The sequence below is a fragment of the Eubalaena glacialis genome, chromosome 18 (genome assembly GCF_028564815.1).
Source record: "Eubalaena glacialis isolate mEubGla1 chromosome 18, mEubGla1.1.hap2.+ XY, whole genome shotgun sequence".
NCBI classification, from domain to species: domain Eukaryota; kingdom Metazoa; phylum Chordata; class Mammalia; order Artiodactyla; family Balaenidae; genus Eubalaena; species Eubalaena glacialis.
Window position 1 is genome coordinate 57,633,504 of NC_083733.1, and position 26,352 is coordinate 57,659,855.

The following is a 26,352-nucleotide window of genomic DNA, read 5'->3' on the forward strand; positions in this document are numbered from 1 at the left end:
CCCAGAAAAGAAGAGCAAGTACGCTGAGAAAAAAATCCAGACACAACACACCCCAGGGATAGATAAAACCAACTCATACGCACAGACTAGCCGAGTCACACAGCGTCCGGACACAGAACCCAGAGTGCACACCGGCTTGTGCAGCAGAAACACAAAACACAGGTGCAGGCACGACAAATGCAGCACAGTCTCCACACACACACACACACACACACAGACACGAGCTGAACCCGTGCTGGAGACACACGAGTTGAAAATCCCCCGTGGTGCATACCCAAAACAGCCGTCAGGCACCCAGCCGTGTGTTAGAGGCCCCTATGCTGGACACACAAAACTCACACCACAAAGCTTGCTGGGACACACACACACACAAATTCACATTAGAAACACGAAAGACACCAACGCGCTGGATGTCCAGAGATCTAGGGGGAAGGGGGCTTTCTCTCCCCCCCCACCTCCCCCCTCCCTTTCTCCCTCTCACGCTGACCCCGTCCCAGGTCCCAGGCCTGTCTGGGGGAGGGGGCAGGAAGGCCTGAGCTGGCCTCCCCCGGCCCTGCTTCCTGCCCCTTGGGGGCAGGACGGGAAGCCGGGGCTCCAGCCGGAACCCAGGCTCCCCCCCACGACTTCCCTCGCCGCCCGGCCTGCCTGCAGAGGCGGGGGAGGGGAGCAGGGCGCCCCGAACCCCCGGGCCTGCCCCTGCGGCTGGCTGAGGGCCGGAGCTGCCCGGGCCGGGCTCGGCCCGGCCTTCCCGCAGGGCCAGGTGCCGGGAGGGGCGGGGCAGGAGCCGCCCCCGCGGCCGGGAAGGTGCTGAGCCCGCGGCTTTCCCTGCCCCCGGCGCCCCGGCGGGTGGGCGGGGTGTGGCCCGAGGGCGTGGCCAGGGCTCGGCGACCGCGGGAGCGCGCGGCCCAGTGTGCGGCCGGGACTTGTCCTGGGCCGAGGCGCGAGCCGGGCGTGTGAGGGCCACGGCCCCGGGGGTGTGTCTGGCTGTGCGGGACTCTCCGTCTGGGACCCGGGGTGTGACAGTGCGTCTAAGTATGACGGGTCGGCTACCGTCCGTAGGGCCGTGTGGGACTCCCCAGGCCTGAGCGTGTGGGGCCGGCAGATGTCAGGCCGAGTGGGCACGACCGCCTAGCGGTCTGCGAGATCCTGACGTGTCAGATCTCCGTGTGTGGTATGTGTCTGGGTGGGATTGTGACGTGTCAGGCCCTGTGCGTGCACACGGTGCCTGTTTGTGACCGTGACCCCATGGAGGATGTTTGTGTAACTGTCGGTGGGTCGGGGCCGGAGTCTCTGTTTCATTTCCTGACGGGGCTCCGATGCTGTGAGGAATGTGTCTGTCATGGCACGGCCGCCTCTGCATCTGTGTCCGCAGTGTGGTGGTCGTGCCTAGGATCCTACAGGATGTATTTGTGTGATTGCGTCTTGCTCTGTCCCTACAGAAGTCTCTGCTTACGTTGTGTCCCAGCCAAGCTCCAAGGCTGGGCTGTGTGCGTGTGATGGGGCGGTGTGTGTCACATGCCACCAGGTGTCCCAGTCCATGTGTCATGGATCCTGCAGGAGTTTGTGTGTCCATTGTGTCTCTGAGAGGCGACTGTGTCTGCGTGGGGCATTGTCCATATTTGAACCTCTGTATGAGTGTGAATGTGTGAATACACGTGCCGCAACCTCACGGGGCTGCGGAGACTACACTTCATGTCACTGTGTCCTTGCAAGCATCTCCACACAAGAGGCTGGTGACGATGGCAGCACATCCTTGGATAGTGAACTCCTCCGACCCCCACCTCACCCCCAGCCCTCTATGACTCCCAGACCTGGGCCAGGAGGAGTAACCACATTTCTACTGCTGGGCTGGGCTGGGCAGGCCCCGGGGCCCACTCATCCAGACCTAGTGCCACTAACCCACCTACAAAGAAAGCTCAGCACTCACACCATCCTCCCCCAGGGCAGTCACTGAGCAAAGCAGGTCAAGGCCCCAGACCTGAGAAGGGCAGGGGAGAGGGAGGGGGAACCGAAACCAGGGAGGAAGAGGGGAAACTGAGAGGCCAGAGAAAGAGGAAGCGGGAGAGAATTCATCAGCAAGACCCCAGCAGATGGGAAGAAACACAGCAGAGGGAAACCCACCCCAGCTCAGGGTGCTGTCATTTCTCTCCTGGACAACTGGTCTCCCTGCGGTCACCCTCACCCCCATTCAGTCTACTCTCAACCATCAACCAGAGGGACCCCCTGAGCACTTAAGTCAAATCACATCCTTCTTCTGTTCAAAACCCTGTCATGGTGCCTGCCGCTCTCAGAGTACAAGTTCTCACAGGTCCCCACAGGCCTGATGTGGTCTGGAAGGCAGGAGCAATGCAGAAGTTGTGCGCATAAGCCCTCAACTCTAGCTGCCTGGGTTTGAATCCCAGCTCTGCCATTTGCTAACTATGTGACCATAACAAATAAGTTAACCTCTCTGTGCCTCAGTATTCCCATCTGTGGAGTGGGGAGCAAATGATCTCCATAGCAGGAGTTGGCAGACATTTTCTGTCAAGGGTCAGATAGTAAATATTTTTGACTTTGCACAGTTTCTACTCAACTCTGCCCTAGTAGCACTAAAACAGCCACAGACAGTACCGTACCAAATGAGCATGGCTGTGCTCCAATAAAACTTTATTTACAGAAACAGGCAGCGAGTCAGAATTTGCCTGCAGGCAATAGTTTGCCAACCCCTGCTCTCTTGGGCTGTGGGGAGAATGCCATGAGCTAGTAGCTCCATACCTGGAGTGGAGAATTGTTGTTATTACTCTCTGGCCTGTGAGTGTTACTTTCTGACTCAGATCTTAACACCCTTCCCCTCGCCCCTCCCTTCCAACCGCACTGGCCTCTTTACTGCCTGTGTAGCTCACCCCAAGTTCATCTTTACTTCCAGGCCTTTGCTTTTGTCTTCCTACCAAGAACACCCTCTTGGCTTCCTTCAAGTCCCAAATGCCACCTCCTCCAAGAAGCCCTCCCTCCTCCCCAAGGCCATCTCTTACCCATCCTGCTTTCCTGTTTTCGCACAACTTTACTATGTCTGTCTCCTCCCCAGAAAGTAGGTTCCTGGTAGGCAGGAACTATTCCCTTAACCTCTCTGGGCTTCCATTTCCTTACATTTAAAGTGGGTGTTATCAGAGTCTCTTTATCTCAGAGCTTTGTTATGGTGGTTAAATGAGTTATTAACATAAGGGTCCAAGGTGCTCAATAAATAAATCTAACCCGTGTTCACCAGGAGTAAGGAACATAACAAGCGCTAAGGAAGTGTTTGTGTGAGGAGGGGCAAATGAATGATGGGCAGAGACAGGAGGAGGCAGATGTAAGTGTAAATGTAAGGAGATGGGGGGGGGGGGGTCGGGGAACGTCGGAAGGGAAACCCCAGTCAGGCGCCCAACGACACAGAGACCCAGTCATCTCTCCACCTTTAATGGACCCCAGGTGGGCTTGGGTGAGGTGTCCTTAAATACAACCCTGATGAGGCGGGCGGGGGCGGGGCCGGGCCTGCCGGGGTGGGCGGGACCTGTCGGGTGGGGCGGGGCCTCAGCTGCACTTGCAGGAGCGCACGATCATGTTGGACAGCTGCTCCACCTTGGGCTTGCGGCCCACGTAGTACACGATGGGCAGAGGCTCCAGCGCCTGCGGCACGCAGCACGGCGCCGCCGACGCGCCCGGGTTGTGCTGGTTGTACAGGGCCAGGACCTGCGGGGCGGGTGGGCGGGGTCAGGGTCGGGGGTCATGGGGAGGGTACCCCCACCCCGCCAGCCTCTCCCTATCTCCCTCTGTCTTATCTCATTCCGTTTCTTTCTGTTTCTCTGCCTCTCCCCAGTTTCCACTCTTGACTTGTGTCTCATTGTCTTTCTCTCTCCTTCCATCTTCCTAATTCTCTATCCTCCTGCCTTTTTCTCTTTCATTGTGTCCCTCCGCTTCTCTCTTTCTCCTTCCATCTCCCCACCTCTTCCCTAGCCCAAGTTATGCGTCTCCATGGGTCCCCCCATATCTGTCTCCCTCTGCCTCGTGTCTCTAACTGCTCAGACCCTGCCTCTAGTTTCTCTCCCATCCCTTTGCCACCTCCCCGCCAAACTCCCTGTCTCCTCTCTTTCTGACTACTATCTCGCCAATTCATCTGATTTTACCTCTCTTTCTCCCTCTCCTCCCTCGGTTCCTGCTACCCTCATCCCACCCCCAGCCAGGGCTCCAGACGCACCTTGCTGTACTGCGTGTCCAGGCTCCAGATGTAGGGGCAGGGCCCCAGGCAGAAATTGGCATGGTAGCCCTTGGGTTCGTGAATCCACTTCCAGCCCAGGTCCTTGCGGAAGTCAATGTAGAGCTGCCGAACGCAGCAGTTCTTTTCCGTGGAGCTGCAGGCCGGAGGGAGGGAGGAACCCGAGTCAGGAGAGCGGAGGGGCTGCCCCTCCCTCCCCGGGTGTGCATGTGTTTCACCCTGGTTGCCCGCCAGCACGGTCTCCATCTTGGTCTCCCTTGCAACCCCTGTGATGATAACAGCAATAACAGTAATAGTAATGATCATCACTAACACTGATAAAGCACTTCCTCTAGTCCAGCACTGCGCTAAGGGCATCCTCATAAACACTATCTCAGGCAATGCTCAAGCCTGTAAGAAGCCAAATGAACATCCAGAGGGGATGGCTACATAAATCACAGCACATCCACACACTGGAACATAAAAAACACAATGCAGCTCCATGTGTACTGATATGTTCTACATGTGCAACAAATGTTTATTGAACTACTACTGGGGACACAGTACAAACAAAACAGACAGAAATCCCTGCCTTCTGGGGCCACGTACTAGAGACTGTCCGTCGCTCCTCTGCTCTGAACAAGGCAAATGCCCAAGCCCTCGCCATGGACCACAAGGCGCTACCAGATCTGGCTGATCGCAACTCCCTCCCCACTCCCACTCTCACTCTCCTTCAGCCACATTACCATCCTCGCTGTTCCTGAGTCCCAGCCCAGGACATTTGCACTTGCTGTTCCCTCTGCCTGGCTTGCTATTCCCACAGATACCCACTCTGGCTCTGTTTCTTCACTCCATTTGTGTGTATGCTCAAACATCCCTCACTCAGGGAGCCTTAACTCCTAGAACACTGCCTGGCATGCAGTAGGTGCTCAATAAATATCAGTCAAACAAATGAATGTCGTCTCCTCAGAGTCCTTCCTGGACCATCCTACCCAAAATACCAATCCAAATGTTTGTTAATTCCATACAGTGTAATAACAGCATTTCAGTTATATGAGAAAACGTGAAAATGACTGCAGCTGAAATGGGGCAAATCTTAATACTTGTTGATACTGGATGAGAGTTTATGGGGGTTCCTTGTACCATCTTGGTTGCTTATGAATACATTTAAAGTTTCCCCTAATAAAAAAAATTTAAATCAGAAGAGGAAAAATAAATCATCACAATGACTTCTTTCTTTCCCCTTCCTCAGATTTGTTTTCCTTCTTGCCACGTACTCTTTTATTAGATATTGATTTATTTATCTGTTCATTTTCTGTCTTCCTCTGAGGACAGGACTTTTTGTCTATTTTGCCCCTAAATGTGTCCCTGCAACAGTGCCTGGCACATAGCAGGTGCTTAGCAAGTATTGGCTGTATAAAATAATTGATCAATATGTTAGGTCTTTTAAAAGCACATTGGAGGGACTTCCGTGGTGGTCCAGTGGTTAAGAATCCTCCTCCCAATGCAGGGGACGTGGGTCCGATCCCTGGTCGGGGAAATAAGATCCCACACACATCCTGCAGGGCAACTAAGCCTGCACGCCGCAACTATTGAGCCCGCACGCTCTAGAGCCTGTGCGCCACAACTAGAGAGAAGCCAGACCGCGCACCACAACGAAGAGCCCGCTCACCGCAACAAAGAGCCTGTGTGCCACAACTAAGATCCAACACGGGCAAAAAAATAAATACTTTTTAAAAAACAAAATAAAATAAAAAATAAAAGCACATTGGAGAGTGGTGGTGTGTAAGACTCTACTGCCCTGGACTCATGATCTGTGTCCCAGGCTCGTATGCAAAAGTCAGTCCTCCCCAGTCTGCGGCCCCGGCTCCTGCATGTCTGGAAGGAAATGGGGCATTTTCTGTACTGGCCCCTGGGGCCATGGTTGAGATGGGCTGGGAACTTGACTAAAAAGCTTGACTCATGGGCAGCTGAGAACACTTTCAATTCCGTGTTCATAACATGTGAAAGAAACACTATGCAAAGTTACAGGTACAGTCATGATCCAAATTCTGTTTTGAATAGAAGGACTGGAAGGCAATATATTAAAATGTTGACAGTGACATTTTATATGTGGTAATGTGATGGGTGATATCTTTCTGTATTTTCCAAATTCTCGATAGTGGGTATGTGTTACTTTTAGAATCAGAAAATAAAATTTAAAGAAAGAAAATGCAGTACTCCCCCCCCCCCAAAAAAGACTCTACCATTTGGACAAAATAAAAAATATATACATGGCTATGTGTAAGTGTCTCATACAGAGACTCTCTGGGAGGAGACACAAATACAATAAAAGCGTCCTCATAGAGGGGCTGGGGGCCGGAGCTGGAGGGTCTCTGAGTATCCTTTCTGGGTTTGATCCATGTGCATGTATTTTCCTACTCAAAAATCAACAGAGGAAAAAAAAAAATCAATAGCGGGAATTCCCTGGCGGTCCACTGGTTAAGACTCCATGATTCCACTGCAGGGGGTGCGGGTTCGATCCCTGGTCAGGGAACTAAGATCCCGCATGTGTGCGGTGCGGCCAAAAAAAAAAATCAATAGAGAATTCCCTACAAGGCAGGTCTTATTATTATTCCCATTTGAAGGATGAAGAAGTTGAGCCTCAGAGAAAGGGGGATGTTGTCTGTTCACTTGTAGCCTACATGTGGTGGAGTTTGGGGCCAGGTTCACAGCTAACTCTGTGCTGCCCTGGAGTCTGTGGCCTCATCTGCCCAGTGCAACCATGCCAGCTTAAGCAGAGGGGGAAGAGGCAATGTGACAGGATCTCCCAGGGCAAGACAAGGCGTCTCCAAGAGCCACAGGACGTTGAGAAGGAAGTTAGGAAACTTAGATTCCTGTGAGTTCAGCCTGGCGCCTCCCCAGTCTGGCTGGGCCTCAGTTCCCTCATCTGTACAAAGATGCAAGGGATGCTGGATCAAATAAGATGTTGTTAAGGGCCCAGGAGGCATCAGGAAATCCATGGACGGGCTGAGGGAGGGGCCTGAGCCCCCCAGACCATATGCACCTACGTGTGTATGTATAGGCATATTCTGGGGAAAAAAGGTTCCTGGCTTTCGACTTCTCAAGGGGTTCCCGGACTCACAAAAGGGGAAGAACGACTGTCCAGAATAATCTTTCATTTCTGATCCAACTGTGCCAGGGTGCTGAGGTCCTAAGATTTGAAGTGTGTGATTCTATTATCCAACTCAACTGTTCTCCCTATAGGGTCCCTGGAGAGGCAGCAGCACTACCTGGGAAATTGTGGGAAATGCAAATTCTCAGGCCCCACCCCAGACGCACTGAATCAGAAACTGGGGGTGGGGGGGGTGGGAGACAGCAGGCCCCATTTAACAAGCCCTCCAGGTGACCCTGAGGTGCATGCCTGGGGCCTGCTGCATTCCAGGTCCTGTGATACACGCAGTCCAGCCCTTGCAACTCTGCCCTCCAGTCTACCAGGACCCAACAGGGTCTGACGAGTAAAAGAAACCCACTTGGGGGACTTCCCTGGCAGTCCAGTGGCTAAGACTCCGCATTTCCACTGCAGGGGGCAACAGTTTGATCCCCAGTCGGGGAACAACTCAGATCCCACATGCTGCGTGGCTCGGGCCAAAAAAGAAAAAAAAAAAAAAAAAAAAAAAAAGACCCAAATAAGGTCTATACATGGCAATTGCTTGATACATCTTTTAATATTCTTTTTTAAAGTCTGCAGAACCATCTCTCTGTTTCCCCCCTTTGTATTGTATTTGTTGAAGAAACTGGGTCAGGTTTCCCACAATCTAGATGTTGCTGACTGCACGACCATGGTGTTGTTTAACATGTTTCTCTGTTCTTCTATTTCTGGAAAATTGGATCTACCGTACTGATCAGCTTCAGGTTTGATTTTCTGGCAAGACTTCCTAAGTGACATTGTGTCCCTCATGTGGCTGGCACTCTCTCTCTGTAATAGTATAAGCTGTTGGCACTCAAGACCTCAATCCATTCATTCATTCACAGGGTTGTTGGGCAGAGGGTAGGATCTGGTGGTGAAGGAGTTTGGGAGCAGAGCTGACTTCCCAGCAGGAGAACTGCATGTAACAAAGCCCAAAGGCACCATCAAAATATTAAGCAGGGGAGGGCCAAGGTCACATTATCACTCTAAACTCGCAACATTCTAACTCTGAACTTCAACATTCTAGGACTACAACTTTTCAATTTTCTTAGACTGCAATACAGCAGCCTCTCAAGATTCTAACACACCAACAGCTTTCCAGCTTTCTAGGATCCCCACATTCCAGCTCTCCAGGATCTTGGCATTCTTGAATTCCAGTATTTCAAAACTGCATTCCAACATTCCACAATTCTGAGCCCATCACTCAAGAGGTCCAAGCTGCCACTTTCTAAGATCACAGCCTTCCAAGATTCTCACAAGATTCCAGCCCCGAGTCCCAACATTCTAGGTTACCAATACTCTGGCTTTCTCCAACTCCAACATTTGTGGATGCTAATATTTTAACACAGGATTCCACTATTCTGGGCCCAATATTCAAGGGCTCCAATCTGCCGATACGGGAGACTCCAGTCTGTCAATGGTATAGGAATCCAACATGGGCAATCTTCCAGTTCTGAATTCCCAAGTTCTAGGATCCCAACATCCCTTGAGTCCAACATTCTCAGATTTCAATAATGACTACCGAATTCTAACATCCTAGAATCCCCACATGCTCGAACCCCAACCTTGCCAGCAGTACAGGACTCTAACGTGGCGACCCTCCAATATTGAATTCCCACATTCTCAGTGTTCAACATTCTAATAGTCTCTGATTCCAACCCACCACCAAGAGAGCCACCTGATCTCAGCATTCGAGGACTCCCAGTTCGCACATCCCAGCATCCTAGGCCTCGGACCTCATCCCCTGAACGCTCCAGGCTGAAGGAGATGCCAGCCCAAGCATAGCACCAGCCAGGTGCCCAATCTGCGGTGCCCGCTCAGCAGACGGCAAGGAGGCCCCCAGCCCAGAAGGCGTCAGGGGAAGGCTGCAAGGTTCACCTGAAGCAGTAGTTGGTGTCCAGGGCTCGGCGGTGCCGGGAGCTGTGCAGGTGCTGGGCCCTCTCCAGCGGGGTGGCCATGAGGAGCAGGAAGGGCCGGTTCATGCCATGAATAGTGGCAAGGTCACCCCGGCGGCCGGAACTGAACCCTGCTTTGGTTTGGGAGTCAGGCGGTGGGGAGGGTGGGGGAGACATACACACACTCTCAGATGGATGAATGGGAGATGGTCAAGGGGAAGAAACACACACACACACACACGCACACACACACACACACACACACACACATCACTGGTGGGCATGGGGCTGGGCCGGGGAGGTGGGCCTCACCGTTAATGTCCACTTGGAGTGTGTTATCTTTGCTGTCACAGGAACAGTGGGCACTGAGGCGAAAGCCCTCTATTTCCTCTGTGGGAGTGGGGAGAGGGAAGCCGGTGTGAGGGGGCGGCTCACCCAGCCCCTGGGGGAAGAGAAAGGAAGTAGCAGACCCCCGGGGTGGGGGTGGGGGGACCTCCTTCCTGCCCGTTCCCCTGCCTACCCTCTCACTGCACCCTCGTGCTCCAGTCCTTTGCCTTGCAGCCTCCTCCTCCTCCAGGTCTCAGCTCAAAGGCCACCTCCTCTGGGAAGCCCTCCAGGACACAGCCCCGCCCCCACTATGACAGCACTTTATTTTCTCCATAGCACTTACCCTGACATTTGTATCTGGCTATTTATTTCCCTCTTTGTTCTCAGTGGCAAAGCAGGATACATGGGGGCAGGGATCCTTGTTTTCTTGTTCCCCGCTGGGCCTGGCCCACAGTCGTAAAAACAAACATCTCCTGAGTTCGCACTGGGTGCCAGACCCTGTTCTAAACACTTTTTGTGTATTATTTCCTTTAATCCTCACCAAAGCTCCCCAATTTACAGATGAAGAAGCCAAGGCCCACGGAGAGGGAGTGACTTGCCCAAAGTGGGAAAAGGCAGGGCTGGGATGCAAGTGCCTGGGCTCTTGTCCCAGGGCCGGTGTGGAAGAAAGGTTTCTTGAACGAATGAGTGAATGCCTTTCTAAGCTCCCACTATGTGTTGGACCCTGTGCTGGGGGCTCTGGACTCAGCAATCAGCCCAGGACACTTGTCCCAGCGCTCACCTGCTCCCTAACCCCCATCTTTTCCTCTGGCCAAACCATCACTTATCTCATGAGTCTCAACACAATCATCCTCATCCAGGAAGCCCTCCTGGACCCCTCCAGATGGGTTTGGATGCCCCCTCTCGGCTCCCACAGCACTTATGGCCTCCCCCATCCCGGCCCTGGTCATTGTGGCCATCACAATGGGAGTCAGGAGGGCCCCCTGCTAGGGCTTTGGCAAGATTTCCTAGGTGTCTAGAAGTGACTGTGGGCCCCATGAGGGCAGGCCTAGAAGTTGTCATGGTTACCACTGTGTCCCCCACACCACCCACACAGGGCCAGGCACATAGCAGGAACCTACTGGCATTTACTGAGTGAAGGAATGAATGAGAGGGAGACTAGGAAGGGAGATGTGGGTACTGTGGACTCAGATGGCACAGGACAGACAGTCCTCTTCCAGACAGATCAGGTGTGTCAGGCTCTCCCTGGACTCGAGGGCTCTGCACAGCCTATCCCTCTGCCTTGAACACTCTTGCCCCTCCGTCTTTCCCAGGCTGGCTCCACTCATCCCTCAGACAACCGTGCTAATGTCCCCTCCTTCAGGAAGCCCTCCCTGATTTCCCAGGCTGGGTCAGGCACCTCCTCTGGGCTCCCTCTCCCAACCCTGCCCACTCTGGGACATTACTACCTGGTTTTCAGGTCTTTCCCCCAAATCCCTTAACCCGAGCAAGGGATGATAAGCTTCATGAGGGCAAGTATGGTGCTGTTTTGATTACTGTTGTGTCCCCAGCATCACCCAGCACAGGGCAGGTGCTCAGGAAATGGATTTACCATTAATCACTCAGGTTTGAGTGCCTGGAAGGAGGCCCAGGTCTGGGCTCTTTGGCACCAACATGGGGTGGGCGGTGCTAGGCAGGGGAGCCCCAGGACAAACAATGGGGTCAATCCCATTACAAAATAGGGGTGGGGGGGACTTCCCTGGTGGTCCAATGGTTAACAGTCCACGCTTCCACTGCAGGTTCAATCCCTGGTCGGGGAGCTAAGATCCCACATGCCACGCAGTGCGGCCAAAAAACACAAAAAAAATAGGGGTGGGGCAGACAAGCAGTCCTCACCTCCGTGGGTCAGCCACTGCCGCACAACTCCAGTGACATCAAAGGACAGCCACTCCGGTGAGTCGCTGGGGGCCAGCAGCCGGTTGCTGAGGTAGCGCCAGGAATCATTGCTGTATTTCTGGGGGATAATGAATTGGGGGGAGAGACAGTGGGTAGATGTTGCCACACAGCCCTCAGGTACACTGCACCCCGACTCCCTCCGCTCCCCGAAAAGGGCCTCCACACAGTCCTGCAGACAGTCCCCTCCCAGACACCCAAACCGAGGGGCCCACAGGAGCCACCCACCCCACAGCAGCCCAGAGTGAGGAGAGAACCCCAGGTTGGGGGGTCAAGGCACCTGGGCAGCTCAGCCTCTATGCCTGACCCCGGCATGGCCGTGGAAAATTCCTCTCCCCTTTTGTCCTTGGTTTCCTCACTGATGAAATGCCAGGCGGCCCCTTTCAGCTTGGACAGCCCACGATGCCACGAGTCTCCTACTGACATCGTAGGGGTCACTGACTATAGACAGTTCTGCAAATTTGGCCCCCCAAATTCTGAGAGTCTATCACGTTCCTTCTTTTTTTAAAAAAATGTATTTATTTATTTTTTATTTATTTATTTATTTTTGGCTGCATTGGGTCTTCATTGCTGTGCGCTGGCTGTCTCTAGTTGCGGCGAGCGGGGGCTACTCTTCGTTGCGGTGCGCGGGCTTCTCATTGCGGTGGCCTCTCCTGTTGCGGAGCACGGGCTCTAGGCGCGCGGGCTTCAGTAGCTGTGGCACACAGGCTCAGTAGTTGTGGCTCGCGGGCTCCAGAGCGCAGGCTCAGTAGTTGTGGCGCATGGGCTTAGTTGCTCCGCGGCATGTGGGATCTTCCCGGACCAGGGCTCGAACCCGTGTCCCCTGCGTTGCCAGTCAGATTCTTAACTACTGTGCCACCAGAGAAGCCCCAAGTTATCACTTTCTAGAAGTTATGTTAGAAGTCATTCCATAACGCCAGTGCTCAGTGGCACCCCAAGAATTACACATTCAATGAGCCTGAGACATTCCAGAGGACTCATGTTCTACAAACCTACGAGTCTGACATGCCACAAACCTAGACGTTGCAGACGCCTGACATCCATGTGGAACGATCCCCTGGGAGCTGGCAGGATAAAAGCTAATTCTCTAGACTCCAAGAAGTTAACATCAGACAAAGTTCCCTTGTTGTAAGAGTCTAACATCTACTACTGAATCTAACGTTCCACATGACAGGGATTCTAGGTCACATAACCTTCAAGAGAATCCAGAACTTCTTGAGGCTCCAATCTTCCTGGAGACTCTTCTAGAAAAGAGCTAACCAAGAGAACTTTCTGTGATGATGGAAAAGTTCTTTATCTGTGGTGTCCAAAATAGCAGCTGCTAACCCCATGTGACTACAGGCCACTTGAACTATGGCCAGTGAGACTGAGGAACTGAATTTTTTCTTTTATTTAATTTTAATCAACTTAAATGGCCATATGTGGCTAGTGGCCACTGTGCGGGGACAGAGCACTTTGAAAGTCTGCAACCTTTACAGAGATTCAAACTTTCAAAAGTCCTGAGTTCTTAGAGTCCAACTCCTAAGATTCCGGCCTTCTAAATGTTTATAACCTTCTAGGGCTCTAGGAGTCTGAAAGTTTCAGAGCCCTGATTCCACAGTCTGTGCCTTCAGGATCGGTCACCATGGACCCTGCAGCCACCAGCCTTCCAGCCGCCCCAGCACCGCCCCAGCCCAGGCCACCTCTGGGGCCCTCGCCCCCACCTGGTACAGCTCCACGTGCTGCTCCACTTTTAGCTTGAGCCTCAGCAGGCGCAGCTCTGCCCGAGAGAGCAACACAGGTTCGGGCACCGCTTCCCGGAGCTCCGATGTGTTGAAGAGCATATACATGCTGTGTGGGCTACGCTTGATTTTCCCATAGATTTCTAGGCAGAAGGAGCCGAGAGCGGGGATGTCAGGGTTTGACAGGGGCAGAGGAGCTGGCGCACCCCAAGTCAAAGAGCCCTGGGTTGGAGTCTAACCCTAACACATTTTAGCTGTGTGACCTTAGGTGACTGGCTTCTCCTCTCTGGGTTTGTTTCCACCTCTTTACACGGGATCCTATCCACCCTTCCCTCCCATCAACTGGGAAGTGCCCCCTCAGTACAAAGCTGGCACAGGGGTGGGGACTGCTCTGCTTGCTTAGGCCTCCCCAGCACTTGGAGCCTCAAATGCAAGTTATGTCACAGCACAGGGATCAAGGGCATTTGGATCGGACTGTGCCTCTACTGCCTTCTTTCTTGGGCAAGTCACAAGCCCTCTCGGAGCCTCAGTTTCCTATTCTTTGGGAAAGATCAACCTGACATCAAGTTCTCTGCCTCCCAGCCCAGGCTTTCCTAACTGAAGCGCTGGAACTTTGGGCAAGTGAATTCCTCTCTGTGTACCAGATTCTCACCTGTAAGACAAGGACTGATTACAGGATGATAGTGTGAAATAAGTGAGATGATGCAGATAAAGTAGGTCACACAGAGTCTGCATACAATGCTTACTCTAATGTGTGTGTTCAACAACCCCATGAGGAAGATACTATTAGTATACCCATTTTATAGATGGGAAAACTGAGGCAAAGAGATGAAACAATTTGCCCCAAGATCACGCAGCCAGGAAGCTGCATAGTAGGGATTCAAACTCAGCCAGTCTGATTCCAGAGACTGTGCTCTTAACCCCTAGGTTATGCTGCCTCCCTGCTAATGTGACATTACGCTTGTTGTTGTTGTTATTATTATAATTATTGTTTCCTTCCCCAGCTGGTTAGAGAAGGCAAAGTTCATTCTAGGTAAGAATGGCTTCGGGGGCGGGGGAAGGGGAACAGAGAAAATTAGGAAGAGTTTTCTAGTCTAGGAAAAGTTTGGGGTTGGGAAAGAGGGGGGCAATCCATGAACTCCTGGATCAACTGGGACAGCTGCTTTAGGCCTCTGCAGTGGGGGCATGGAAATGGCGGAGACATCTGATGAGAAAGGACAGAGGAAGCCCCTTCAGTGGGCCTCCTTCCCCTACTCCTCCCCTCTCTAGCCGGGCCAGCCCCTTCCCTGCACAAAAAAAGCCCTATCTTGGCCCAGGGGTTACTCAGCAGACCCCAAAGGAAGGGTAGAGCCCAGGCCTGGGAGACAGATAGGGAAGAAGAGAGGTAGAAGGGGCAGGACGGTCAGAGAGAGAGATGGAGAGTAGGGTATGGAGGAGAAAAAGAGAGAGAGAGGGAAGAGATGGAGAGACAGAAACTGGGAGACCCAGACTGGGACAGAGAGAGTAACGGTGATGCGGGAGAGATGGAAAGGCAGAGATGGGAGACAGAGACATACGGGAAGAGAGACATAGGGTTTGGGAGCGAGATGGAGGCAGAAGAGGAATGAAGAGAGATTGAAGGTATCAGTGTTGGAAAAATCTCTACAACCAAGGTGAAGCTACGACGGAAAAGGTGAGACGGAGATGTGGGAGGGTAGGGGTGTCATTCGGCTGAAGCGGCAACTGGGTGCACAAATGGGCCAGAGACCCACAAGTCTAATGCCCAAGAGGGAAAGTGAAAGCAGGGGGGTCGCCCCCAAGCCTCCGGGCCACGCGGGACGCCTGGGTCTCCGCGGGCGCCGAGGGGGCGGGCCCAGCGGTAGTGCCGCCCTGAGCTGGGGGTGAAGGGGGCGGGAGGCGCCGCCGCCACCGCGAGGGCGGGGACCAGACCTGCCTCGTCTCGCCCCAGGCTCCGCGCGCGATCCCCGCCCCCCGAGGCACGGGAAGGAAAGGAAGGGAGGGAGGGCTAGGCGGCCGGACGCTGGGGTTTCCCCAGCCTCCTAGAGAGGAACTAGGAGTTTGGGGTCCAGGCTCTCAGCATTCAGCTCTGCGGGGGTTCTCCTGTCCCCTTCCGGAAGCGCAGGCTCCTCCCCCCGCGCGTGGCACACACGTGGGGCTTCCTCACCCCTACCAGCTTGGTTTTCTCACCCGGGCCTTGTAGAGTCGCACCCACCCACCTCTCCCTCTACGGCTCGACTCCTCCTCACTCAGCCCTCTCCCTTCCATCCCGCGGCGTGGCGGAGGCTCGCTGCTCCCAGCATGGCACCGTCCATCTCTCCTCTGCCCCCTCCCAGGTCCACCTTTCCCACGCTTGTCTCTCCGCTCTGTATACCCCTTCCCACGACCCAGTATTCTAGGTTTCCTGGGGGCTCGCTTCCTCCGCTGGGCTTCCTCCTCTCACGTGCGTCTGCGAAATAGAGCACCTCGCGGCGCATCCTCGGCATCCCCCTGGGGTCTCCGCTTCTCTCCCGCCAGCTTCCCCCACCCTACGACCTCACGCCCCCTTTTGACCGCGCATTGATCACCCCCTCCCCGCCTCTCTCTCTAAGCCCATCCCCAATCCCGCGTGTTCTTCGCGCCGTGTGCAAATGCGTCCACTCTCCACGTTCTGGAACCTCTGGCGTTCGCTTCACCTAGTTTTTCTGTCCTTCTTGAATCTTCCTGCCTCATGACCCCTGAGCTCTGGGTCAGCTTTCCCCACTACCTCTCCTCTCCCCAATGCCGGGGTCCTCGCTTCTCCCAAAGCGAGCTCCCTCTCTGCGGGCCCCACCCACGACCCCCGCACTCTAGTGCACCCTGCAAGGGGAAGTCTTTTTCTACAACACCCCCCCCGTAACTGCTTCGCTTCTCTCCCTCTAAGGGACTCCCCCCGCCCACGATCTCGCATGTTCCTATAGCCCTCCAAAAGCGGTCCACTCCGCTCACTATCTCCTCTTCAAGACCAGATACCTGGGGGGTAGGGAGCTCAGCCCTATCCTCTTTGGGACTCCCCCTCCCAAGTTCCCGGCGCCCCCGGGGGTCCTCTTCCTCCAGCCAGTTTCCTCTACCAGTAATTTCCTCCCCGTGACCCCTGCACTCCGGCGCCCCCTGGGGGCTCCCCTCCAGGGTTCCCCTGCCCCTCCGAGCTCACCGTTGCTGTTTTCCACCATTAGCACGCGGGTGACCTCCTTGGCGTAGTAGTCCGCCTCTGGCTCAGGCTCAGGTTCGGCACTTTCCCCGGCCACCCGGTCACGGGTACTGTTGTAAAGGGCCAGTACGGCCTCGGGCAGCGGACCGGGCGGCACCTCCCCCTGGCTCGGGGGGCTGGCGAGCCGAAGCTTGGACAGAATCTGGCCGCGGATGGCCTCGATGCGCTTTCGCTTCACCAGCTCCATGTCGATGGTCTTGCAGGTGGACAGTCCGGCGGCCGGCCGGCTAGGCGGCAGCACTAGTAGCCACAGCAGCGGCAGCAGCAGCGGCAGCAGCCGCAGCCCCGAGGGCGGCATGGGGGAGGCGGCGCCCCCGGCACAGCCGAGAGCGCGAGCCGGGCTGGGGTGGGAAGAGGGAGGCCCCGCCCCTATAGGGTCTGGGGGGGGGTCTCCCGAGGAAAGGTAGGAGCGTCTGGGGAGGGGGGGAGTTGAGGCCCTCAGGGAGAGCGGAGCGGAGCTGGAGGGGAATCTCTGATGGGTGTGTTCTCGGTATCCCACGGCAAAAACCGAGATGAGCGAGATCTGGTACCAAAGGTGGGTGGTCTTGAATAGGAAAGCTGAGGCAGGTCTGAGATTGATCCCGTCTCCTGGATCCCGGAGGAGAAGGGTCCTTGGATGCGCGGGGGCTCAAGAGAGAGGCTGGGAGTTGGGGGCCGTGCGGGGGGGTGCGACCGATGTCTGGGGTCGAGTCCTCGCGGGAGTCGGATTTGAGGCTCCTGAGGGCTGATCCGGAATGGGGGCGCCCGGGGAACGCCGTGTGGGGGGAAGGAAGGGAGCAAGCGTCCGAGGCGGTGCAGGGTGGAGGTGCGGTCTGGGGTCCCCCAGTCCTGCCTCGCGGAGCAGCGCTGCGCGAAGGTCCCCGCGCCTTTGGCTCCCAGCGGCAGCGGAAAAGTCTCAAAACTTTTTTCCTCTTCTCCCAACCAGCTCGTCCCTCCTCCCGCTCCTCCTCCCCCTCCTCCCCGCAGTGGCGGCGGCGGCGGCGGCGGCGGGGGCGGCGGCCGCTCGTCTCAGACTCTGGGGCCTCGGGCTGCTCCTCGGCGGCTCCTTTCTCCGTTCCCGGCTGAGGCCGGCCCCGCGGGCGGCTCCGAGCCGGGGGGTGCCCCGGAGGGGGCGTCCCCCCTGCCCCCGGCCGGGGGCCTCGCTGTCTGGCGGATCCGCGGCGGGAGGAAGGGAGTGGGACGGCCTGGGGCGCGAAGGGCGGCGGCAGCGGCGACCGGCTGGGGCGGCGGGGGTTTTTGAAGCCGCCCCGGCCCCACCCAGGAAGCGCGCGGGGCGGGGGCGGCCCTCAGGGGGAGGGCATGGGGGGGCCGGTCCACAGTCCTCATCTCGCGTGGGCGGGCTCCAAGGGGGGTCCCTTACGCCCTGGGGGGAGGGGGCGGGCACCCGGCTCCGCCCCACCAACAGGGTGCTGCCTCCTGGCGGCTGAGCGCTACCAAAGCGGGCGGCTGTGCTGCGTGTGGCTTTGAGGACTGTGCGAGGGTCACCGAGGGAATAAAGACCTGGCGGGGAGGGCTCAATCAGAGGATGGGGACGCAGGGTACAGGGAATCCGAGGACGACCACCCCGAGTGGAGAGTGGGAAGCTGGGGCAGTGGGGGAGAGGGTCAGCCAGAAGACAGGGAGCCAGTGGGGAGAGGGGCACAGAGGAGGGGGACCCCCAAGGAGTGGGGGCCATAAGAGCATCACCCAGGGTGGGGAGGGGGTCAGAGGTTGAGGCAGAGGACAGGGGAAGGGGGCCTGAGGAAGGAGGGTGACAGTAGGAGGATGGGGCACTGGACATCCAACAGATGAAGGTCAGAAAAGCACTCACATCTGAAAGAACTGCTCTCCTTTACTGAGCCCTTCCATGTGCCAACAGCTTCTCTGCACCCAACCCCTGTGAACCCACACATTTACTGCCCCCATTTTACAGATGGGGAAACTGGACCTGGGAGGGGCAGTCACTGGGCTTGAGATGCTAGTCAGGATAGAAGCCACACCAGCCTTGGCTGGGGTCAGGTCTGACAGTCTCCAGAGCCCACGCTTCTGACGCCTGTGCCATCCTGCCCCTCACCGGGTGTCCAGAGATACGGCTGGGGGCCAGCGGTCCATACAGGGTCCTTCAGCATTCGACGCCATAGCGATCGAAGTGGCGCAGCAGCAGGCCCAGCTCAAGGTGCACGGTGCCACCGGCGGCAGTGTGCAGGCGATAGCGGTCAGCCCCACTGTAGATGGCATCTCCATGCAGCAGCTGAGGCCCGCCACCCACGAAGGCCCTTGCCAGCTGCTCCCGCCAGCTGCCTAGGGGCCGCCATGTGGGGCAGTCCAGCTGGTGGGTGCCTGGACTGCTGGGCACATGGCAAAAGCCATAGCCTGCAAGCTGGCAGCGGCCGAAGCTGTCCTGGGACCATACCTGGAGATGGAGTCGGGGCCAACCTGCAGCATAGGAGGGAGGGAGGCAAAGTGGGATGGGTATAGTCCAGCAGGAGCTCCTGGAGATCCCAGGCCCAGTCCTTCCCCGCCAGGTTTCTGCCCCAGCCTCCTCTCTGGACTCCTACCCCCACAGAGCAGCCAAAGGGATCCTTCTGAATCCGTATTCCTCCCCTGCTCAAAACCCTTCTATGATTCCCCAATGCACTCAGTATAAAGTCCGACCTCAACATTCAAGGCCCTTTAGGTCTGGCCTCTGTTGACTTACCTCTCCGTGGCCTCTTCCTCTGTGTCCCCGTCTCAGGGGAGCCCAGTCCCCAGGTGAGTATGTTGGGCCTTGTCCTCGATGCCTCCCTCCTTCCCTCCCCGTGGCCACACCCTGTCCTCTTTTCTGGCCTCAGGGCCTTCTTTCCTGCTCCCTCCAATCCAACTTTCACCTGGCAGCTGGAAGCATCTTTCTCTCCCTTCCATAGGTTTCCCAGTGTCCTCACTCAGAATATAATTCAGCTCCTCAGCCTGTAGGCAAAGCCCTTGGAGACCCAGCCCCATTTCACCCTCCTTTCTGAGTCCCTCCATGCTAGGCCCTGTTCTAGAAGCTGGGGACACAGCAGTGAACAGAGGAGACAAAAATTCCTGCCCTTGTGCAGCTGACATCTTAAACAACGAACACAGTAAATACGCAAATTATAGGGTATGTCAGATGGTAATAACTGCTCCGGAGAAAAACAAGCTGGGTACGGTGGGGGTAGGCATGCAGTTTTTTTTTGTTTGTTTTTTTTTTAAATATTTATTTATTTGGTTGCACTGGGTCTTAGTTGCAGCAGGCAGGCTCCTTAGTTGTGGCATGCGAACTCTTAGTTGCGGCATGCATGTGGGATCTAGTTCCCTGACCAGGGATCAAACCCGGGCCCCCTGCAGTGGGAGCGTGGAGCCTTAACCACTGGGCCACCAGGGAAGTCCTGGCATGCAGTTTTAGAAAGGGGGTGATCAAGCAAAACTTTCCTGAGAAGGTGACATCTGAGTGAATGCTTAAAGGAGGAGAGGGAGTGGGGGCTATGCGGATATCTAGGGAAGAGCGCTCCCAGCAGAGGGAATAGCTAGTGCAAAAGCCCTGAGGTGGGAGCTGCCTGGTGGGGCCGATGTGGCTGCAGCAGTGCGATGGGGGAGAGGGGGAGGAGGTGACACAACCAGATCGAGCAGGGCCTTGTGATCCACGGTAAGGTTTTGCCTTTTACCCTGAGTGAGGTGGGGACCACAGAGGGTTCTGAGCAGAGGAGGAATGTTACCTAACTTAGGTGTTCACAGGGGGACAGACTTATGGGGCTGAGGTGGGAACACCAGTAAAGAGGCTACTGTAATAGCCCAGTGAGAGGTGAGGGTGGACAGATCAGGGTGCTGGGAAGAGGGTAGGGGGAGTGGTGGGATTTAGGATGCACTTCAAAGGTGGAGCTAATGGGATTTCCTGATGGACAGAATTGGGGGGTGGGTATGAGAAAAGAGGAGGCAAGGATGATGCCCACATTCAGAGACTCGGGGTCCTTAAGAGCTGAAAGGACTGTTGCCTGCCTCACCTTCCAATCCATCACCCACAAGGCAGCCAGAGGGATCTCTTAAAAGCAAAACCTGACTTGTCAATCGCCTGCTTTGGCTCCCCAGTGCCTTCAGGATATGGCCTCCACTCTGCGGCCTGGCATTCAAGGCCTTGCAATGGCCTGTCCCCTGTCCCCTGCCACCTCACCCCCTGCAGCCCTCCTGCTCTCCCTCGGTCCTCCAAATACCCCTGGCTCACTTTCCCCCTTGAGGCTTCCACACATGGCTTTCTGCCCAGAACCCTCTTTCATCTTTCTGTTTTAATAGCTCCTACTGTCCTTTCACAGCAAAGCTCAAACATCCCCCTCCTCCAGGAAGCCCTCCCTGAACCCCCCAGCAGGGTCAGGTACCTCCGCTGGCCTCCCATAGCCCTTCAAGATCCCCCATCCCAGTCCTGCCCACTCTGGGTTACCACTGTCTGAGGGCAGCTCTGTCTCTCCCAAGGGATGATGAACTGTGTGGGGACAGGGCTGGGGAGCTCTCTCAATCACTGATATCTCCCTGGCATCACCTGACACAGGGCAGGCGCTCAGTAACTATTATTTATATGGTAGAAATATATGGCATATTTACCTAGGCTATTTCCTGGAATCCACCCCTCTTTAATGACCCAAATTTTCTGCCAGAAGAGGTTTTCTGATACCCCTCCTCCCCCACATATTCATTTCCCCTCTGAGCAGCTGAGGAGCCCTGCCTGCAGAATAGCCACCAGCCCTCACCTCTCTCTCTCATAACCCCTCCCAGCTTCCTGCTGATTGAAGACTCTCTTGCTTTGTCTCTGTGAAAGCCACCTCCCTCTCCCCCTGGCCCTCCCCTTGACCTTGCCCCTTCCACCCCTGGCCTCTGCCCTACTCCTAACGCACTCTAGAGCCGGCCTGGGGAGGCCTCAGCTCACCCTCTCCAGGGCCAAGCCTGGTCAGGAAAGGGACCCAAAGGGCAGGAACAGCACTTGATGTTTCCAGTCCCCACAGCACTGAGTGCCGCTAACCCACCTCCCCTTAGTCTAGCCTGGGGCCCAGGCCGGGAACTCACCTTGTAGGCCTTTGGTGGCAAAGTGCAGGTCGATGGGATGGGACCAGTAGGCCATGTCCCCTATCTGGGGGGTGTCCACCTGTGTTTGGCCCTCCCGTACGCCTGACAGGAGCTTCCATGCTGCCCCTGCAGGGAGAGCCAGGACACGGATGAGGCAGGGCGGGGTGGGAGGCAGCCATCAGGAAGGGGATCCCACTGTGGCTGTAGGACCCCATTTTTCCCTGGCATTGGGGGGCGGAGGGTTGCAAAGCATGGACTCTGGAGCCAAATGTCTGGGATCAAATCCTGGCACTATTTCTTCCTGCCCGTGCAACCTTGGGCCAGTTACCTTTCTCTGCCTCCGTCTTCCCATCTGTAAGGTGGGTGTAATAATAATGCATTCCTCCCAGGCTCGTGAGAAGATTAAATGAGTTAATACACACAAGGCACTGAGAACAGTGGGGCATAGTGAGTGCTGGGGATCATTTTACTACTGTTCTCACCCCACGTTTAGAGGCCTAGTCCAAGGACTAAGATGGAGCCAAGGCGGTCCTTCACAAGCTGAAGCACAAAGCAAATCGTGAACAGTGTGTCGTAATAGCAATCCTACTGAGGGTGATAATAATAGCAAAAATGCACCGACTGCTTACTAAATGCCAGACGCTGCGCTAAGCGCTTTAGTAATGAATTCATTTAATCCACCCTCTGGGACTCTTAATCCCCACCCCACCCCCAGTTTACAGACTCTCCTCCACAGGAGGAGAGTCTACAAGGCCTTACATGGCCTGGCCTGTGCCCCCCCCCCAACCCCTTCCTGAACTCATCTCCCATCACTTTCCCCATTCCTCACCACCCTCTAGCCTCACTGCTCCTACTTTTTTCCCCTCCTCAGGGCCTTTGCACTGGCTGTTCCCTCTGCCTAGAAAACTCTGCTCCTGGATGTCCCTATGCCTGGCTTTTTTTCATCCTTCAGGGATCAGCTCAAGTGCCACTTTCACAGAGGGGTTCTCCCTCACCCTCCTATCCCAGAACTAACCAGTCCCTCTCACATCATCTCTCATCTCATTTCTTCCTAGTCCCTAGTACACTATCTGTAATCATTGCACTCACGTCTTTACCTGCTTATTTCTTTTCTGTCTCCCCTGCTGTGAGCCCCAAGAGAGCAGGGATGTTGTAAACTACTGGATCCCTAGAACCTCAAACCCAGATCTTGGTACACAGAAGGTGTTCAATAAATGTTTGTTGGACAAATAAATGATCCTAGGAGGTGGGGGCTAATACAATCCCCATTTTACAGGTAAAGAAACCTTTACCTTTCATTCCACAAACCTTTACTGAACACCTACTCTGTGCCAAGCACTGTTCTCCATGCTGGGGCTACAGCAGGACCGCAGCAGACCAAGGTCCCATGGTGGAGCTGATTCAAATGGAGCTCTGCTTTCATTTTTAGGTTTCCGTTATTTTTTTTTTTTTTGGCCGTGCCACGCCACACGTGCGATCTTAGTTCCCCGACCAGGGATTGAACCTGTGTCCCCTGCAGGGGAAGCTTGGAGTCTTAACCACTGGACCGCCAGGGAAATCCCTCAAATGGAGCTCTGACTGACGGCAGAGACCAAGCCCTTTATCTGACTGCGCCTTGGCTGTCTATTGGATTAACTGCCCCCTAGCCCCCTTCTCCCTGACCAAGAGCCCCCCTGAAATAATAAAAATCATGTTGGTTACTGCTCCCTTGCGGGCCAGGTGAGGAAAGCACCAAGCCTTGAGTCAGGATCCTGACATACAAGACTTCCTAACACCCCTATGAAGGACAAATAGTCACACTTCACAGATAAGAAAACTGAGGCTGCGAGAGGGAATAGCACTTGCCAGGGTCACAGAGCAAGTGAGTGGAAGGGTACTGGAAACCAAGTCTGATTCCAGGCCTTGCTTCTTATTTGCTCAGCTGGAGGATCCCAATTTCCCAGGGAATCTCAAGCACCAACCTACCCACCAGTGAAATCGCAAAGAACCCCAGGCCTGAAAAGATGATGATGGCAATGGCCACGCTCATTTCTTGGGCATTTATCTGTGCTAGGCAACATACCTAGGGCTTTACGAACAAGAGCCCATCCAATTTTTACACAAGCCAGGCAAACACTTACTGAGGACTTACAAGTCTAGGCCCTCTTCTAAGTGCTACTGATATTCATTTAGTCCTCACAACAACCCCATGAGGTAAATAGTGTTATTATTCCCATTTTATAGAAAGGGAAATCGAGGCAAAGACAAGTGGCCAGGGTCACATAATTAATAAGCAAGAGCTGGTTTTGAAACCCAGGCAGTCTGTGTTCTTAACCTCAGCACTCTGCTGCCTCAGCTGCTATTAGCTTCATTTTCAGACAAAGAAACTGAGGCTCAGAGAGGTCAAGTCCAAAGGCTCCCAATCAATAGGCAAGGGAGTTCGTATTTGAGCCCAGACCTGGTGGCCTGTGGCCCTAGCCATCACACCACCCACCACACTATACTGCCTCTGACGGAGAGGCATGAAAATTGAGACCTCCAAGGTCCCTCCTGGGCCTGTGTGGATGGACTTGGATGACTGTCAGAACAGGGTTCCTACATTCTCACAGAGAAATATGAATACAGGACGGTGGCCTCTCCTCTTCATTTCAAGATGGAAACTTCCATTTTACATTAAGAGCTCAATAAATGGAGATGGTTAAGCAAAGAGTTAAGATGGGGGAGGCACCCAGAGCACCCCTAAGACAGTGAATGAAGTCCAAGCAGTGTCGTTACTGCTGTCAAGTGTTTTGAGGACTGGTAGTGTGTGTTGTGGGTAGCTGGGTGGGTCCAGCCTATAGTCTCATATCCTTAGGGAATGTGTGTTGAGAGAGTGGGAGTCTGAGTCCCCAGAGATGGGATGGGAAGGGATAATAAGAAGGGAGCCTAGACTCCCATGAACAAAGCATGGTCAGGGTTAGGAGTCCTGAGGGCCCATGGAAGCTGAGGATCAGGGACTGAGGTCAGGGGATGAAGGAAAGTAGGTGGAGGCGTCTAGGCTGCGGGGTCTTGGTGCGGAAATGAACCATGCCCGGGAATACCTGTGTGGATGCCCCACTTGCAGAAGAGGCTACTTTCCGAGAAACCGGTGGCCCCCATGATCTGCCCAATCACGTGCACCTCAGCCATGGCCCTGAGGGGGGAAAATATAATCATAGCCTTATGAGAAAAGTGTACAATTATCTCCACCTAATAGATGGGAAAACTGAGGCCCACCAAGTAAGGAGCAGTACTTGGGATTCCAAGCTAGTTTCGTCAAGCCACTGAGGCTGCGGTCTTGACCATGATACTAACTGCCTCTCCAGGAGAGCCGCAGAAAAATGAGGCGAGAAACGGACGCTCCAATAAGCTGGCATCTAACTCTGCCTGCCTCTAAAATAACCTTTTCATCCTGCTCATTGCAGCGTAAAGTCCCGCCCCAGGGGCACATGGCTCCGCCCACAACACAAAAGCACCGCCTCCTCGGGTCAGATTTCCGCCCCCCACCGCCATGAGGCGCATGCGTTTTAAGTGCAGGGCACCTTAGCGCCACCTCTGAGCCCGCGCATGCGTTATTCCTACCTCAGAGCGTCTAACGGTTAGGAGAGGCGAAAGCGGGGATTGGAGTTCATGGACCTGACCTGTCCCTCTCTCCGCAGGCGCTGACTTCCCAGGCCTAGCTCGCGCCTCTCACAGGACCTTCCCGGCAGCAAGATTGCTGAGAAGACGATCCCTCCGAAGTCGTGCCCGCCTCCCGGCTCCCTGGTTGTTGCTGGGGCAACGGCAGCCTCCTCCCCTGGCCTTGTCCCCGCCCTGCGGGTCGCTAATTGGCCCTAGCAATCTATGGGGGCGGGGATAACCTGTGATGGACACTTTCTCTCCCCTCTCTCCATTTTGGGAAAGGCGTCTCTCCAACCGCGAACCACGGTTCAGCCATTTGCGGCGTGGCCTTATGTGGCCATCTTGAGCGTGGCTGAGGAAGTTTGGGCACCATTTGTTTGTCCCAGATACTCTCATAACAGAATAAGCAAATCCATCGATGTCCCGTGCCCCCTAAAACTCTCTTTCAACCGGGGCCACAAGTCAGAGACTTGAGCCAGAGCCAGGGGGGAAATCTCCCTCACGTCGTTGTGTGCATCCCCCTGCCTCATAACTGGAAAAAAAAACCCCTCATTCAGAGAAGCTGGGGAGGGGGTTCCTTTTTAGAATTCCTCCAAGCTCCTCAAGAACTGATAAATTCAACTTCCTTCACTGTTAGTGCTGATTCTGAGCAAGCAGGGGGTGGGTTGGGGGAAGGGGTATGAGAAATGAGGAACTGAGGCCTCTTTATCTCCAAAAAATCCTGTTTTTGAAGGCTGGACTGTCAGTAACTTGTGACCTTGCACAGCTCTAGGTCTCAGTTATCGCATCCATGTAATGGACACAAGGGGAATGACTGAGTCAGAGGCACTCACACATTCTGATTTCCTGAGCGGTGCCTTCCCCACCGTAGTTCGTCCCTTATTCCTCCAGCCCAGACTGGCAGTCCAAAAGGAACTTATTCCTCTACTTTTTGCAAAACGGGGACTGCAAAAGTTGGAGTCACCAGCTGAAAGTTATAGGGAGAGGGCAACGTTTCAATAGGATAGTATTTATATAGATAAAATAATTCAATAGGTATACAATTCAATAATATTTCACTAATAGGTATATTTGAAAGCTACCATTTATCGAGTAATTTCTCCGTGCCGGCCGCTGTAAACTGATTGTTTTGCATGCATGATTTCCTTTAATCCTCACAGATATCCCACAGGGTAGGTAATTATCAGCCTTATTTAAGATGAAGAAATTAGGGCAAAATCGTT

The 26,352-nt window shown here is 54.8% G+C and overlaps 3 protein-coding genes across 5 annotated transcripts in view; all 3 read right to left on the reverse strand.

The window, feature by feature from the left end:
- ACTMAP (actin maturation protease) overlaps positions 1 to 26,352 on the reverse strand; it is a 345,587-nt gene that overhangs the window by 269,981 nt on the left and 49,254 nt on the right. The gene's annotated exons all lie outside the window — the stretch shown is intronic.
- Positions 3,421 to 16,787, reverse strand: TGFB1 (transforming growth factor beta 1). Of its 2 annotated transcripts, none has more exons than XM_061172928.1 (7): positions 16,424 to 16,787; positions 13,237 to 13,397; positions 11,477 to 11,594; positions 9,587 to 9,664; positions 9,258 to 9,405; positions 4,214 to 4,367; positions 3,421 to 3,708 (listed from the first exon to the last, which is right to left on the reverse strand). In XM_061172928.1, exons 1-7 carry the CDS (start codon positions 16,776 to 16,778, stop codon positions 3,550 to 3,552), a joined length of 1,173 nt encoding a protein of 390 aa, XP_061028911.1. In that variant the 5' UTR covers positions 16,779 to 16,787; the 3' UTR covers positions 3,421 to 3,549. The 2 variants fall into 2 exon arrangements, with proteins under 2 accessions (XP_061028911.1, XP_061028910.1); XM_061172927.1 differs by having other exon boundaries at positions 9,258 to 9,408.
- Positions 18,300 to 25,304, reverse strand: B9D2 (B9 domain containing 2). 2 transcript variants are annotated; one of them, XM_061173409.1, is made up of 4 exons: positions 25,150 to 25,304; positions 24,571 to 24,662; positions 21,512 to 21,637; positions 18,300 to 18,895 (listed from the first exon to the last, which is right to left on the reverse strand). In XM_061173409.1, the coding sequence occupies exons 2-4, from the start codon at positions 24,656 to 24,658 to the stop codon at positions 18,582 to 18,584; spliced, it is 528 nt and encodes a 175-aa protein (XP_061029392.1). In that variant the 5' UTR covers positions 24,659 to 24,662; positions 25,150 to 25,304; the 3' UTR covers positions 18,300 to 18,581. The 2 variants fall into 2 exon arrangements, with proteins under 2 accessions (XP_061029392.1, XP_061029391.1); XM_061173408.1 differs by having other exon boundaries at positions 25,091 to 25,304.

Coding starts and splice junctions, on each gene's coding strand:
- TGFB1 (XM_061172927.1), bottom strand. CDS start 16,778: ATGCCGCCCTCGGGGCTGCGGCTGCTGCCGCTGCTGCTGCCGCTGCTG. Junction 11,595..13,236: donor AGCACGTGGAGCTGTACCAG/GTGGGGGCGAGG, acceptor ATTATCCCCCAG/AAATACAGCAATGATTCCTG. Junction 3,709..4,213: donor TGGACACGCAGTACAGCAAG/GTGCGTCTGGAG, acceptor CCCGCCCCGCAG/GTCCTGGCCCTGTACAACCA.
- B9D2 (XM_061173409.1), bottom strand. CDS start 24,658: ATGGCTGAGGTGCACGTGATTGGGCAGATCATGGGGGCCACCGGTTTC. Junction 21,638..24,570: donor CAAGTGGGGCATCCACACAG/GTATTCCCGGGC, acceptor CTCTCCCTGCAG/GGGCAGCATGGAAGCTCCTG. Junction 18,896..21,511: donor TGCCACCAAAGGCCTACAAG/GTGAGTTCCCGG, acceptor CCTATGCTGCAG/GTTGGCCCCGACTCCATCTC.